Consider the following 15,744-nt stretch of genomic DNA (forward strand, 5'->3'; position numbering starts at 1 on the left):
ATTAAGAAATCAATTCAATCATGAATCTTTCTATAGTCTAGTGGGTTATGCACGCAAAATGATCTTTTCCGTTCTGTGTGGAGAGGTTCGAATCCCATCATGAACACGTCGTTTCATATTATTGACCTGCATTTAGTTTTAGACAACGCCATTGTTGTTGGAATGTTATGTATTTATGGATCGGTGAGTTGCCTTATTTTGCTATCGTTTGTGTGTTGTTGCCTGACAAGTCTTGATTGTCACTCTCCCACTCAGTTGCCAGAAAAATGGAGCAGTCCACGTTGAAGATTTACCTTAATCGCATTGACAACATCCTGAAGGATCTGGAGGAGGCTGACTTTACTGCAATGTGTACGTATGAGTGTCATGTTCCCACGTATTTTTTGGTCAACTCTGGCCCAACTTGAAATGACCTGGTACATGTGATCCAAAGGATGCACGGGACAACTAGTTTCCAACTCAATCTTTATTGTTTTTCTCATTTCTCAATTGTTGGCTAGGTTGAAAACCTTCGAACACAAAAAGCAAAAAGTTATACAACCAGAATGTAAATAAACTAAACAATTTTCGCCAACAAAATAAATAAATAATAGCTACAGTACCAGTGGCTTCTTTGGCTGTACCATCGGTTGACTCCTTCCCTCTCCGTCTCAGCTGAAATGTTCGCGGTCAGACCTTCCCTTCGAGGTTTATTGGCGGTTGGCAAACAACCGTTTGGTGCATTACCGCCACCAACTGGTATGGAGTGTGGATCAAGATGTCTAGAACTTGCCCCGTCAACAATTAACACTACTACATAAAACAAAAACCACCAACAACAAACACAACATAACAAAACAAAAACACATATGTATATATACTAGGGCTGCAACTAACCATTATTTTAATAATCGATTAATCGGATAAAAAAATGTTTTTATCAAAAAAGCGTTCATTTCCAACCCTTTATTCAAAAACAGAAGTGACAGTGCAAAACATCTTCAGAAAGTGCACAAACAGGTTGCTCCTTGAACATCCCTGAGCTGTTAATTAAAACAACAAAATGGACTAACACTAAAAACAGACACATCTATGCTTTACATCTGCCAAATGTGAGCCCTTTTTACTGTAATTGATCCCTCCAGAGGCTGCATTTACATACCCTGCTTTATCAATATGTATGAAATACTGGGACAGTAGGAAGCTGTACTGCTCCATATAGAGCGTCCTCTTCCTTAAACTCTTTCATTCGGGGTCTCTTATGACCACGACATCACGTTGTTGGCTAAGCCCAACTACGTGATTTGCTTCATTAAGCGTGAACTGAACCAGACCGGGGGGTGACGGCATGTTTCATCACGTTACGTTTTTTTACAATCAAGACTGAACTGTAACGGAACATAACGTAACTTTAACGACAATACACAACCCAACACGTTAGCTAACGCGATAGCAAGCCGACTAGCTTCCATTAAAAACAAGTTTGAGGAACATGAAGACGCTGATTGGCCAAGACTCGACTCGTCAAAGATCTTCTATTTTTGAGAACGTCACAACCTCAGCTTTTCTCGTGTCTCACTCCAATCTCAGAAACGCTGGCCGGCCAGTTGCTCTGCTCCGCTCTTTTTTTTTTTCTTCTCCGCGACTTATTGCCCGGCGTAATAATCGCGCGACACAACGAATTGATAATGAAATTCGTTGCCAACACTTTTGATAATCGATTTTTATCGATTCATTGTTGCAGCCCTAATATATACACACATATATATGTAGCTTCAACAAAACCAATCATAACTAACCAACAAAACAACCAAAATAAATACCCTACGGCTCATATTCTCTCAATAATCCTTGTTATTCTAAGATACTGCGATAGTGCTTTATAGCACCCACTGGAGTTTCCTTGCAGCACACACGCCGTATCCAACTGTACCCCCTCCTTGCCGAGGCCTCCAACTAGCTGTCTCCTTTCATTCACATATCTTTGACAGTGTAGAATAACATGTTTGATTGTTTCTACCTGCCCACAATAGTCGCATCTGCCCGTGTTGTGTTTCCCTATTTCCCATAGCATGCCGTTCAGCCCAGTGTGTCCAAATCGTAGCCTTGAAATGACAGTTTCCTCTCTCCTGTTCCCTCCTGCACATCTCATTCCCCCCACTTTCCTGTGGACTCTGTACAACCATTGCCCTTTTCTGTCCTCCTCAGACCTTCCCTTTGAAGGTGTTTCCAATTTAGTGATCAGCAGCTTGCACTGGCCTACTGGTGATGCATTCTGGGACATGCAGTCTTTTTTTTCCTCTTTTCCTTTGTTTTCTTTTTCTTTTGGCAAAGTAACGTAATTTTGACTAAATTATAATAATAATTAATTAACTCAACAATGAGGGCTGACTGTCTCTTTAAAAATGTAAATGCAGAAACCTTGCAGTATTTTATACCGCTTTGTTTTTGTGTTTTCCAGCAGAGGCAGATGATGATGAAATCCCTCAAATATTTCTGCTTGGCAAACACCAGCTGAGTAAACTGGTCAGCGAGTCCGCCAAGATAAAGGCCATGGGCATCTCCAGCATGGTACTGTGTATAGTATATCACTATCAAGAGAGTTTGAGTGTTATGTGGTGCTGTTTCAGATGGAGGTCTAAATAACTGTCTCTGTTGTTGTAGATCCCATCAGACAAGCTGGTGAAACTGCTGAACATAATGAAAAAGAACATCCAGGATGGGTCCAGGCTCTCCACCATGATGAGCCATGTGAGCTCCCTCCCTCCCTCTCTGTGTTGAATATACTTCAAAGTGATGTTTAACTAACATAATAATTCTGTAACATTCTGTACCAAAACAAAACATGCATTATTCCTGTTGAAAAATGCCCACCGCCTTTTAAAAATTTAAAAGGAATTGTTAAAATGCTGCAAAAGATTTATTTGCAAGAATTAAAAAACAACAACATTGGATAGTAGTTTATTTCTGTAAAACACATTCACATTGCTTTCCTTTCCAACCTCAGGACCAGGATACTGAAGATGAGGAGAAACTTTGGAGAGTCACAAAGTCAGCAGACGCCTGTCTGACAGCGCTTCATATCATGACCTCGGTGCACATGCCGAAGGCTGTCTACATTGAAGAGGTCATACAGAGGGTGCTACAGTACACCAAGTTCCATCTTGAGAACACGCTGTATCCACTGTACGACCCAGTCTACAGGGTGGACCCTTATGGAGGTGAGGATGAAGACAAGAATGCTTTGTTTCATTAAAAATTGTATATGTGGCAGAGCCTCTGGGGTCTGAGTGAAAGTTTTGGAATGTGGCTGATTAATATGTTAGAACCTTCCATAAGTTTTGTTTATAAAACTATCCAAGAACTGCTACTATATATCTTAAGCACAAACGTTATGACCTGGAGAGGAAATTACAACTGTAACTAAACTCTAGCAACTCATCTCAAGCAGTCAGAATGACTCCCTGAATTATATTTAAGAAACCTATGTCATCTGTTCGCTCTATTATGATATTGGACTGTCGTTCAAAGTAAAACAACAACTTTAATTTTTTTCATGAACAGAAATGGAAAATGTTTAGCATGTAAAATCCGGTTTCATGATCAAAAACACTTTGCAAAGGATTTTCAAGGGTTTCTCTTGTCCATCCAGGTGGCCTGTTAAGCTCCAAGGCAAAGCGTGCAAAGTGCTCCACACACAAGCCGCACGTGATTGTCATGTTGTACAACAAAGTGTGCGACATTGTCAGCAACATCTCGGAGCTCCTAGACATCGAGCTTCTTACGGACACCACCATCCTCCAGGTAAAAACTGAGAGCACTTGAAAATAATATCGGACTGCAGGCATCTGTTTATGAAGTCAATTTCTTTGCAAGCCAGATGATGATTTATGCCATTCTCTCTTTTTCATTTCCAGGTTTCTTCTCTGGGATTCACTCCGTTCTTTGTGGAGAATGTCAGTGAGCTGCAGTTGTGTGCCATCAAACTAATTACAGCAGTAAGTTTGTTTTTCCTACACACTCAATTGTAGTTTTTTTGGTGTACATCCCTTAAAGTGCAGGTTTTTACTGCTCTACAAAACTGTGAAGGAAGAGACTCGCCACCTTTCATATTTTCTGTCTCCAGGTGTTCTCGCGTTATGAAAAGCATCGACAGTTGATGTTTGAAGAGATTTTTACCTCTCTGGCCAGTCTGCCCACCAGCAAGCGCTCCCTCAGGAATTACAGGTCATTTTTTTAACCATACATTGATTTACACCCACAAGATGTTTGCCGGGATAAGGCCTCGAATTATTATTGTCTGGCCATTAATGTAGCAGAATAATCGCTGAGGCGAAGATTTTATTTACCCATAATAGTAACTTACCGTGTATCTTTGCCCCTTGTGTCCTCAGGCTGAACAGCTCAGACCAGGATGGAGAGCCGCTGTACATCCAAATGGTGACGGCTTTGGTGCTGCAGCTGATCCAGTGTGTGGTCCATCTCACCAACGACAGAGACACTGTAGGACTGCAAGCAGACACACAAAACTACCACACAGGCAAGCTAACGTACAATGTATACAAATACAGACACACATTCAGAAGTCCTCACAAGTCCTTTTGTGTCCTTTTTTTTCATTTAGGTGGATCAAGCTGTGTTGATCACCAACTCATATGAGACGGCAATGAGAACAGCACAACACTTCCTCTCAGTCTTCCTCAAAAAGTAATTACCACTCCAGTCTGTACAGCCTTCAAATAGGCTTATAGTTGCAAAGTTGCACTGTACGAAAGCTGTCATCACAAGTGTTTATTAAGACTAATGTAATGCACGAGGAAAAAGGCTTGAGAATCAAGAACGTTTCTCTTTCCCATGCATTACTGTCATCGTTAGTTCTGCCCTCTGTAGTCACTAGAAATATATATCAAACCACCATCATCCTATGGTGTGCATGCTGGCTATTGCACAAGATGCAAACGATTCAGGGACCTACTTGCTCCAAGTCTCAAACACTTCCTTATGTTTGATGGAATTAGTCCATCAATAGTACGGCTATTTAGGCCTCACGCATCAATTTACTGTTTTCAATTTTGGGTTGCTTTATTTTCTGCCTCTGATCATTTTTGCTCCATTAATTGTTTCTGTTTCCTCTTCTTTCCCCGTCCTCAAGATGTGGCAGCAAGCAGGCAGAAGAAGATTACCGGCCATTGTTTGAGAACTTTGTCCAGGACCTGCTCTCGACAGTCAACAAACCAGAGTGGCCTGCTGCAGAGCTGCTGCTCAGTCTGCTTGGTCGACTACTGGTTAGTATGACAGAGCGCTTTCTTTCGACTGGAAATGCAACTATTTTTGCTGCAGTGATCCAGACTGATAGCAGGGGACAGATTTACCTTCCTTTTAACACTGAGGCTTAAACTAAAGAGGTTGCAACTCATTGTGTTTAAAATACATCCTCTTGTTGTATGTATCTTCTTTTAATTTTATTAATCATTTTGTACTTTCTTTATAACACTAGCCTTGGATGTCAGCCGAATTACGTTTTGCTTTGTGGCAGTGAGGTATTTAATGACTTAAAAGGACGCATTAAAGTACAAAGTTATTCATCTTTAATTCAGTGATAAGATTGGTACTTTTTTTCTTTTTTCTTTTAAGGTTAAAGAAAAATAAAATAAAATACAAAATGCTCTGCTCCCATCAGGTCCACCAGTTCAGTAATAAGCAGACAGAGATGGCTCTGAGAGTAGCATCTCTGGGCTACCTGGGCACGGTGGCCGCCCATTTGAGGAAGGACGGCGTCACCAGCAAGATGGACCAGAGATCAATTGATCGAATCCTGCAAGAGGTAGAAGAACAACTTCACATTTGCTGACCTCACTATCTCCTGAAGTTAAATGGAACAATCAGAACATGTATATGTGCTCTGTCTCTGGTTATATAGTCTCAAGGTACTGACGAGACCCAGCAGCTGCAGAAGGCCCTACTGGACTACTTGGAGGAGAATGCTGAGACTGATGCCTCACTGGTGGTGGGTTTACATTAGACTGGCTATGCAAGTGGTGACTGTAAACACTGTTGGAACATCAGATGTATGACATTGACGTTTAATGTTTTCCATTAACTGGGCTATTTGCCCACATAAAAGAATCACCTTATGTAACCAATACACTGATGAACCAAAAATTGTAATTGTTGGCCTGCTCAAATAAATATCCCCAGGCTCACATAACAAAACTGAATCATAGTATCACTCATACGTGTTAATGGATTTTTTCTATCACTGACTAATTGCTCTAAATAAATCTTTTTTTTTTTTTTTTAATCCGTTCACTCTGATACTGAGACCTCTAATGTCCTCTAGTTTGCCAGAAAGTTCTACGTTGCCCAATGGTTTCGGGATGCAACAGAAGCTGAGAAGTCCATGAGGAACCAGAACTCCAATGGTGAGGACTCATCGGACGGACCACAACATGCCAAGGAGATGGAGACCACCGGTGACATTATGCAGCGTGCCCATCTCCCCAGAATGAACTCTGATACTGTTGATTACGAGGACTCCTGTCTGATTGTGCGTCATTTGGCCTCCATGAGGCCGTTCGCCCAGAGCTTTAATATTTATTTAACACAGGTAAGATTTGAGTATTACTTTAAGTATCTTTGTCTTTTGAATGAATCACAGCAGCGACGTAAAATAATCTATAAGTCGCTCACACAGTAGGGTACAAGTGTAATTAAGGTTCACTGGTTTGTCTGTTTTGTCAAATGTTGAAAGGAAAAAGATCAGTTTTTGTAATCGGGCTGGTGTATTTCTTTCTTTCTTTTGTAGATCTTGCGAGTCCTTGGAGAAAATGCCATCGCTGTAAGAACCAAAGCCATGAAATGTCTGTCTGAGGTTGTGGCTGTGGACCCCAGCATAATGGCAAGGGTATGTTACAGCTGTGTTCACCAAAGACAATTTTCTTTAATGTCCAAATAGTGCATACGCTTTACATACTGCACACAATGTTTGCTGTCCTAGTCTCTGTTCTAGTCACATTTTTGCTCTTTTAAGATGTACTTGCTTATTGTACCTATGCTATTCTGTGCATGCAAGTTATCCTGTTGTCTTTTCGCTGTATACTGACACACTCTTCTCTCTCTGCAGTCCGACATGCAGCGTGGTGTCCACGGCCGTTTGATGGACAACTCTCCCAGTGTGAGAGAGGCAACTGTGAAGCTGCTGGGCAAATTGGTGCTGAGCAGACCCCAACTCACCGAGCAGTACTATGACATGCTCATAGAGAGGATACTGGTAAGTTGCCCATTCAGACTCATTGGAGACTCGTTATTGTGTTGTGAGGACTTACATCCAGTATGAACTGAACACATGATGTTTTTTTCTGATAACTTCTTTAATTGATGAGCCTTGTTGACAATAATGTTATGGTATGTCGTGCTATTTAAATGCCGGGCTCAGGCTGGAGGCTTGTTCTGTTCAGGGCTCTTAAATAGCAGGGCAGTTTTGCTATTAAAATAAAGGCTCATTTAGATGTTTCAAGTTTGCTTTTGCATGGATATAATTACAATAAGGTCATTGTCTTTGCCGTGGTAATATAAGCGATCAATATTGAAATGAAGTAGAACACACACACTTTGTGCTCTTTCTTTGCTCTGCATCTGAGAGATGAACACATTGTTGTCATGGAAATGCTCAAGAGGGTTCACGGGAAGTTCACTCTTCATTACGGTCTTATACTGCCACCTATTGTCAGAAAAGTGTGATCACACCCCAAGCAAATGTTTGTTTTGGTGCACAGGACACTGGTATCAGTGTAAGAAAACAGGTGATCAGGATCCTCAGAGACATCTGTCTGGAGCAGCCAACCTTTCCAAAGATTACTGAGATGTGTGTGAGGATGATCCGCAGGGTCAATGATGAGGAAGGTATCAAGGTATGGATCAGCTGCTCTACCTACCTCCACAATTTTAATTGTTGTGAGATCCATTCTTTCATCATTAGTATTCTCTTTATTTATTACGCCTCTTTTAAGATAAACGTCTCTGGTCCAATAAATTCATCCCCAAAACCATTGAACGTTTTGTACAAAGTATAGATCAAAACTAATGACACGTGAACGTGTGCTGTTTATAGGAACTGGTGAACGAGACATTCCAGAAGTTGTGGTTTACTCCGACTCCAAATCAAGACAAAGAGACCATGACCAGAAAGATCCTCAACATCACTGATGTGGTGAGTTTAATGCTCAAGAATTAGAATGCTAATTTTGACAATTTTGCACAAATGTCTAATAGGATAAAAGGATGAGGCGATGGCATGGTTTTAAACAGCAACGTGACTGGTTGGCCGACGCCTACAACCACATCATTCTGGTTGCCTGATGGTGAAGTCATTTTAATTCTCTCGTCACTTCTTCAGGTTTCAGCGTGTCGAGACACCGGCTATAACTGGTTTGAGCAGCTTCTTCAGAATGTAAGTATTGGATTTTCTTCTTCACTTGCTGGGGGATACATCAAAGTTAAAAAAAAAAGACTATTGTCTTTCTCGCTTTAGCTTCTCAAGGCTGAAGAGGATGCAACGGACAAGCCAGCCAGAAAGGCCTGTGTTCAGCTCGTTGACAATCTGGTCGAACACATTCAAACTCTTTCAGGTTTGCAATTTGATTATTTTACACCAACTTAAACTGTGCCGTAATGCAGCAGTTGACTTAAACCATCGTCTATACTGCCAGTTGAGTTAATCAATGTTCTATAATAAGATGGATTACAATTTTAAAGTAGAATTAATTGATGTCCTCTTTCCTCTGTAGACACCAAAGGTGTGAACTCAACACGGCTAGTGTCGTCCATCATCACCTTATACTTATTCAGCAAGATCAGGGCCCAGCTCATGGTAAAACATGCCATGACCATGCAACCCTACCTGACCACAAAGTGTAATGTAAGTTGTCTATACCTAATCATTTAGTTATTGCTAAATTATTTAGAAAACGTGCTTATTGTGAAATGAAGGATCCTTTATATCAGCGTGGCAAAATGAGCATAAAGGATCCCCAATCTAGTCATTGTTGCTGCTTATCTATCACAGCTTCCCCAGTAGTGACTGTTGTGCTGTTTCCCCTGCAGACTGCCTACTACGACGTCATCGTCATCTGCAACGTGGCAAAGATCTTGGAGCTCGTGGTTCCTCTGATGGAGCACCCCAGTGAAACTTTCCTTGCCACCATCAAAGAAGACCTCATGAAGCTGATCATCAAAAGTGGCATGTCGGTGCGTGGCAGTAGCTTGTTTTTAGAAAAAAGTATCAGATGCAACATTGCAGAACCAGGTTTGCTCTGTGAAATGTAATCAGTGTTGTCATAGAGATGACATGATGTCTTCCTTTCCTTTCCTCTAGGTGGTCCAGCACTGTGTGAGCTGTCTTGGAGCTGTTGTCAACAAAGTCACGCACAACTATAAGTTTGTCTGGGCCTGCTTCAACAGATTCTATGGTGAGATATACCGTTAGCAACTCTGATCTCCTGTGCTCAGTTTTGAAGTCTGCCGTGTTGAGCCTAAAAGTCTGAATCAGAAACCGTTTATTGCCAGGAATGTTTGCACAGACGAGGAATTTAGTTGGGCGGAAGGTGCATACATTAGACATTAGACGAGACAAACAACAATCAACGACAACAACAGTGCAAAAAGTCTAAATAAGATAAGGATAAAGTGCTCAGACAACAGACAACATTAATGTAAGTGTATGTTAAAGTGACGTGTGTGTTTAAGTTAAAGTTAAGTGTATGTATTAAGTGTATTAAAGTTAAGTGTATGTGGCATGTTAAAGTGACGTGTGCGACGTGTGCACTAGAAGTGTCGCTTTTACCACATTCCAAGATGAGAAAATATAACTTGCATTTCAACAATGTATCAATTTAGAAAAGAGTAGACCACCATTGTTGTAGAAAAAACGGAAAGAAATAGTACACACCAATTATCTAAGTAACTTCAAATGTATTATTTCTTTCTTCAGGAGCACTTAACAAGCTGAAGGTTCAGCATCATGAGGATCCCAACAGCACGACGTTGGTAGCAAACAAGCCTTTCCTGCTGCGATCGCTCTTCACTGTGGGTGCCCTGGCACGGCACTTTGATTTTGATATGGAGGAGTTCAATGTAGCAAACCAGGTAGGATTGCATTGCAACTTTGACATTTAAGCTGTGGAAAGCAATATTAGTTTTGGGCTCTGCTGCAAGTAAACTAGAGTTTGGGAAATTTAGAAATAATGAAATGTACACCATCTCACAACTTGGTGTTTTGTGTGTTGTGTACAGGTTGTTATCAAGGAGAAAGTTCTCGAGCTGCTGGTATACTTCACCAAACATGAGGACGAGGACGTCAAGACCAAAGCCATCATCGGCTTAGGCAAGAACACCGTTTTTAAATATTATTCGGTTTGACTCATGTAAAGGTCACCATGTTAATTGTGTGCAAATATTAGTGTTCAGAAAGACTGACAGCGTAGAATGTTGTGTGTCCGAATCCAGATTTTCATTCCCCAGCAGGTGGAGATGAGGTAGATGGAGATGCATTGCTTACTTGTTCTCACATGTCTTTGCTGTTTGTCATTCTCTCCCCTCAGGCTTCCTTGTGATCATGCATCCCAGCCAGATGTTTATGCCTGAGGTGAAGACTTTGTACAACGGCATCCTGGCTGACCGTGCCTCCTCAATCAACCTCAAAATCCAGATCCTCAAAAACCTCCAGACGTACCTTCAGGAGGAAGACACACGGATGCAGGAAGCCGACAGAGAATGTAAGTGAAGCTGTTGCTGTACTTTAAAAGATGTTTGATTCAGCACTCCAGTGCTACATCCTCTGAGGTCACACAGAGTGACTAATAAATGATTTTCTTTCAATGTTTTGCCTGTAAAAGTTGGCGCAACTCATCCTATCTTGTGTCCTTGCAGGGAAGAAACTGTCCAAACAGGAGGATCTGAAGGACATGGGAGACATCTCTTCAGGGATGAGCAGCTCCATCATGCAGCTTTATCTAAAGCAGGTGTTGGAGGCGTTCTTTCACACCCAGTCCAGTGTGCGGAACTTTGCTCTCAACGTCATAGCGCTCACACTCAACCAGGGTCTCATCCATCCTGTGCAGGTAAGAGCCAAAAGCTGTCGAACCACTCCACCTCTAGGAATTGATAAATCATTAAATCCATTTTCTCATAATGCATATGGAGAGAATTTGAGAATTTGGTTCATAGATTTAAGCAATATTTTTATATAATATTAAACAATTATTTTTATTTGTGTGTGCGAGAGCACCTTAAATCATAACAAATTCAAATAAAAATCCATATTTCATGTGCTGTATTAAAATTAAACCCTTATTTACTTCAACTTAAGTTGTTTGATGTCCCGTCTGTGCAGTGTGTGCCCTACCTCGTTGCAATGGGAACAGACCCGGAGCCCAGCATGAGGAAAAAATCTGACACGCAGCTGGTGGAGATTGACAAGAAGTACACAGGATTCATCCATGTGAGTTTGTGTTCTATGCCAGCTAGTTAAGGAATTCCAACTTCGCCTTTCAGTTCTCCCCTTCAGCAACATCTCAGCACCGTTGGTAGAATGTTAGTGATCTAAAGATATATCCATGACAATATAAAATACCGATCACTTCAGATACAGTCATGTTCCATAGCTGCTTTACTGTAGGAAATGGTCTGTGGTGGAACTTTATTCCTCCATTAATGGCCTGCAGATAAACCTCTTGGATCGCACACATGTAAAAAGCATTACAGCCAGATTCTATATACAATATTTTTTTCTTCTCTTTTCACAGTGTGGATGGAGCGTTTGTAGTTCTGAATAAATACTGTAACACAGATTTCAGTGTTATTATTTTATTGGCACAGATAGTCTTGGCAGCAGCCGTCTCCACCGTTCTCTGAAATGCTGAGTTTGTAACACTTCTCTTTCAACATATTCTTTCACAGATGGAGGCAGTGGCTGGGATGAAGATGTCATACAACTTTCAGCAGGCCTTCCAGTCGTCTCGTAGGACCATCATAAGAGGTTTCCGACAGGACGAGACCAACACGGCCCTCTGCTCCCACCTCTTCTCTATAATCCGGGGGAACCGGCAACACCGGAGGGCTTTCCTCATCTCGCTGCTGAACCTCTTCGATGACAGTTCTGTGAGTAAACCTGCACTCGTCTCGACATATATTGGCATTGCTAATTGTAAAGTAGTATTTCCTCATTAACAACATGCCAAGGGAAAGTCTCACTTTTTTTTCTTCTTTTCTAAACGCATTTGCTAGCAATGTGTCTTGGCAAGAATTTAATAAAATGTGCACGTGACAAATATGACTCTTGGGGATATAGACAAAATAACAAAGAAAATAAAGAGAAAAGACGAACACTATTGTGTCGAAATATGTTGAATCCAATTATTTTGACCGTCTTGCAAGTTTCAGAAGTGTAGGTTGTTTTGGCCAAATATGAATATTTCAATTGTAAATAAACAAACATTCAGTGTGAGTTTGTCAGGCACTGACTCCATCGTGCTGTTCCCCTCTTTTCTTTCTTTCTGCAGAAGACGGAAGTAAACATGCTGCTGTTTGTAGCAGACAACATGGCCTATTTCCCATACCAGAGCCAGGAGGAGCCTCTTTTCATCATGCACCACATAGACATCACCCTGTCTGTCTCTGGCAGCAACTTGTTGCAGACCTTCAAAGAGGTAGGATAGCATGTTGAAAAGTATCTTGCATGTGTCTGCGTCATAGAAATGCATCTTAATATGGATTTATGTTCATTCTTTATAGTTATATAAGTATTTATATGGAGTTTTTTTATTTTTATTTATTTCTCCTGCCCAGCTTCTGCTAAAGGAGCCGAGGCGCGAGGAGAAGGAGAAGGCCAGAAAACCTGTCGGGAGATCAGAGTCCGAATCTGATCTGGACGATTTGGATCTAGAGGACGTGGACAAAGTAATGAGGCTCGTCCCTGAAAATCCTACCGGTCTCTTGGACTTTGCGAATGCGGTTCAAGGCATCCTGTTGCTCCTGGTTCTCAAACAGCATCTGAAGAACCAATATGGATTCTCTGACGGGTGAGATCTACATGATGAAACAATAAATTAATATTTTTAAGGGTGGATTAGTTTGACCAGTTCCAACCTTGAACCAATTTGGGAAATCCATGACCTCCTCTAACTCTTTTTTTGTCTTCCACAGTAAAATTCAGAAGTACTCCCCGACAGAGTTGGCCGAGGTGTACGATAAGGCAGTGAACCGGAAAAACACCGTTCACTTCAACCCACGACAAACCGTTGACTTCATTGCCAACAACATGGCTCGCGCCACGTTGTCAATGGATGTCAAGAAGCGGATCGTCAGACAGTACCTAGATGTAAGTAATAAAGCTGTATCAGACTTTCATTGCCAATGTGTTATGTAGGCCGACATTACCGATTGCCAGTTAATCTGCTTTTTTGGGTTTTCTCACCAATTACTTGCATCAGCATTTAGGTACAAAGTCATTTTTCACTATCTGAAGAAAGTTAACAGTACGCAGTAAAATGTGAAAACATCAGGTTAAGTGTTCAAGGAAGTCCAGTATCCATGTTAAATGATGTTTTGACCTATAACGAGGCTCGCAGTGGGTTTCGGGCTGTGCCTTTTACTTATTCTACTCTGCCTCATGGTGGACACCTTTCTCTAGCCATGACCTAATTCACATTTAAATTGGCTGCTTTAATTTCTTTAATCTCCAGTCCTTTTATTTAATTAATATATGTTTTATTTATTTTATATTTATTCATTATTGACTGACTGACGGACTTAATTAATTTGAAATTACTGATCACATTCACCAGAAGGGAACTTTTGTTTTGAAATCATTTCTTGGTCACAGGTCTTACTAGCTACTTCCGTAATGCTGAGTGTAGACGCGTACCACAAAACAAAGTGGTGGCTAGTCTTTTCTGAAGTGGACGCTGGCATCTTCCGTTGCAGTGTCCAACCTCGACGTGTATAACCTTGCCTTGGCGCTTCACTTCTTGCGCTGTCCCCAAGCGTTTCCTCTGGTGGCTTGAAAGAAATGACACATCTCAAAGTCAGTTTCTTGTCTTTTCCACTCCAAACAGTTCAAGGTTCTGATGGAACATCTGGACCCAGATGAGAAGGATGAGGAGGGAGAAGCGTCCGACCAGCGCCAACAGAAACAAAGCCATAAGCGCCCTACTGGGAGGCTCCGGCCCCATGTCAGGACCCAGTACGCACAATCAGGTAGGGCCAGAGACTGATGACGATTATAGTGATGGAGACGAAAAGACGGCAGGCGTGAGAGAAATTGAAACGCACACTATTTTATAAAATACCATTTGAAATTGTGTGTGAATGTTCTAGCATCACAAGCACATGTCTGATATACGAACATTGTGAGTCTGTCAGTGTGGTTTAGATGTGACTGTAGCCATCAGTGACTCGACATCTTAACCCTTTCCATGCATATTGGTCTGATACCCATTATCATGCCGCATCTGTACCTGCGTTTGTATCGTTCTAATACATCAATGCGTGTAATATACCCCATTGACTCCTGTGGTTCTTGTACAACAGAAGTGCCTGGACGATCTGCACAGCCGAGTGCAACGTGCCTGCTCTAAGGATGTGGAAGAGGATGAAGCTGCTGTGCAGAAGCTGAGGGAAACTTTGAAGAGCTTCACGTCCAAAGCAGACAGCCTGTAAAGGGAGGATGGAGGTCTTTCAGAGACGATGGACGTGTGGGGGAGTTCTCCCTGTCATTTCTTGTTTATAGTTTTATCCATCTTGAAAACATGTAACTTACTTTGTTAGTTCTGAACAAGTTGTGGAAGTGTATCATATGACTTGGAACCATAGAATAACAAAAATGTCACTGTCAGTTTTCTCTGTATACATTATTCAGCGGGGTGTTTTTTGCCAATACAGATGCATTTAAATACAAAATATCTGGCGGTTGCATCAAGATGGAGGTTTTGAAGCCTTAACGCATGTCCTTTTCATTTCTGCTATTTAATGTTTTTTGTGTCATTTTTGTCAACACTTTTCAGTTTTTGATATTAATGAAAATTATTGTTTTGAAGGTGGAGTCAATATATTGTTTGTCACCGTTCATACTGCACCTCGTCTGATAGTTGTGTTGTACCGAAGCCACTAGAGGGCAGCACTCGCCTCAGGTTGCTAGAACTCGAGTGTTCAGGTTGCCATATATTTACACATTTTCCTCTATTGGTTATTGTTAATGTTGCAGTTTCTTCAATATCTACTTAGTTTAATAAAGTATTCAGACATTAACGCCTTTTAACATCTCTCTTGACTGATGTAAGCACCTAATATAATGTGTATTAGTTGTTTTTCTACGTTGAATCTCCTGCTTACGCTCAAGATTGCAATGGAAGTCTACAGCGATACACCACTTGTTAAAGGTTGGTCAAAATAAATGCAAACACTGGAGTTTATTCAGCATTCCTGCAGCTCCATCAGAACTAAATTAATTCAACTTTATACTTCTAGGTATCCAAACCCAATAATCTAGGAATTTATGAATTTGACTCGCTTGTTTCTGGCAAACGCTGATTACCAATGAAATAGCAGGTAAAGGAAGCGTTTATTTTAGGAGTTTGTGACTCAAACCGAGTCGGCCATATGTCTCCACAATGCTTTCTCCTGTTCATGGTCAACGTCGCTCGTTGTACCGTTTTCTATTTTTTCTTTCTTCAGTGCACTCGGCATGTTTGTCAGACAGTCGAAGCTTGA

The 15,744-nt window shown here is 41.2% G+C and overlaps 1 protein-coding gene across 1 annotated transcript; it reads left to right on the forward strand.

Moving 5' to 3' along the window:
* Positions 1-266: 266 nt before the first annotated feature.
* LOC306740205 (nipped-B-like protein A) lies at positions 267-14,972 on the forward strand (the record flags this gene model as incomplete). The annotated part of the gene is given in 34 exon segments (XM_079222309.1): positions 267-350; positions 2,446-2,550; positions 2,644-2,730; positions 2,987-3,200; positions 3,632-3,783; positions 3,897-3,977; positions 4,106-4,206; positions 4,374-4,482; positions 4,604-4,686; positions 5,132-5,264; positions 5,660-5,803; positions 5,900-5,986; positions 6,320-6,586; positions 6,785-6,883; positions 7,103-7,249; positions 7,755-7,889; positions 8,090-8,188; positions 8,375-8,428; positions 8,510-8,606; positions 8,766-8,896; positions 9,082-9,225; positions 9,353-9,446; positions 9,968-10,122; positions 10,270-10,360; positions 10,578-10,751; positions 10,906-11,096; positions 11,369-11,476; positions 11,935-12,135; positions 12,537-12,683; positions 12,823-13,055; positions 13,180-13,354; positions 14,091-14,150; positions 14,152-14,232; positions 14,566-14,972. Coding segments are annotated over 34 exon segments (4,392 nt in total). The 3' UTR covers positions 14,695-14,972.
* Positions 14,973-15,744: the final 772 nt, after the last annotated feature.

This window comes from Taurulus bubalis (genome assembly GCF_910589615.1).
Source record: "Taurulus bubalis genome assembly, chromosome: 8".
Taxonomy (NCBI): domain Eukaryota; kingdom Metazoa; phylum Chordata; class Actinopteri; order Perciformes; family Cottidae; genus Taurulus; species Taurulus bubalis.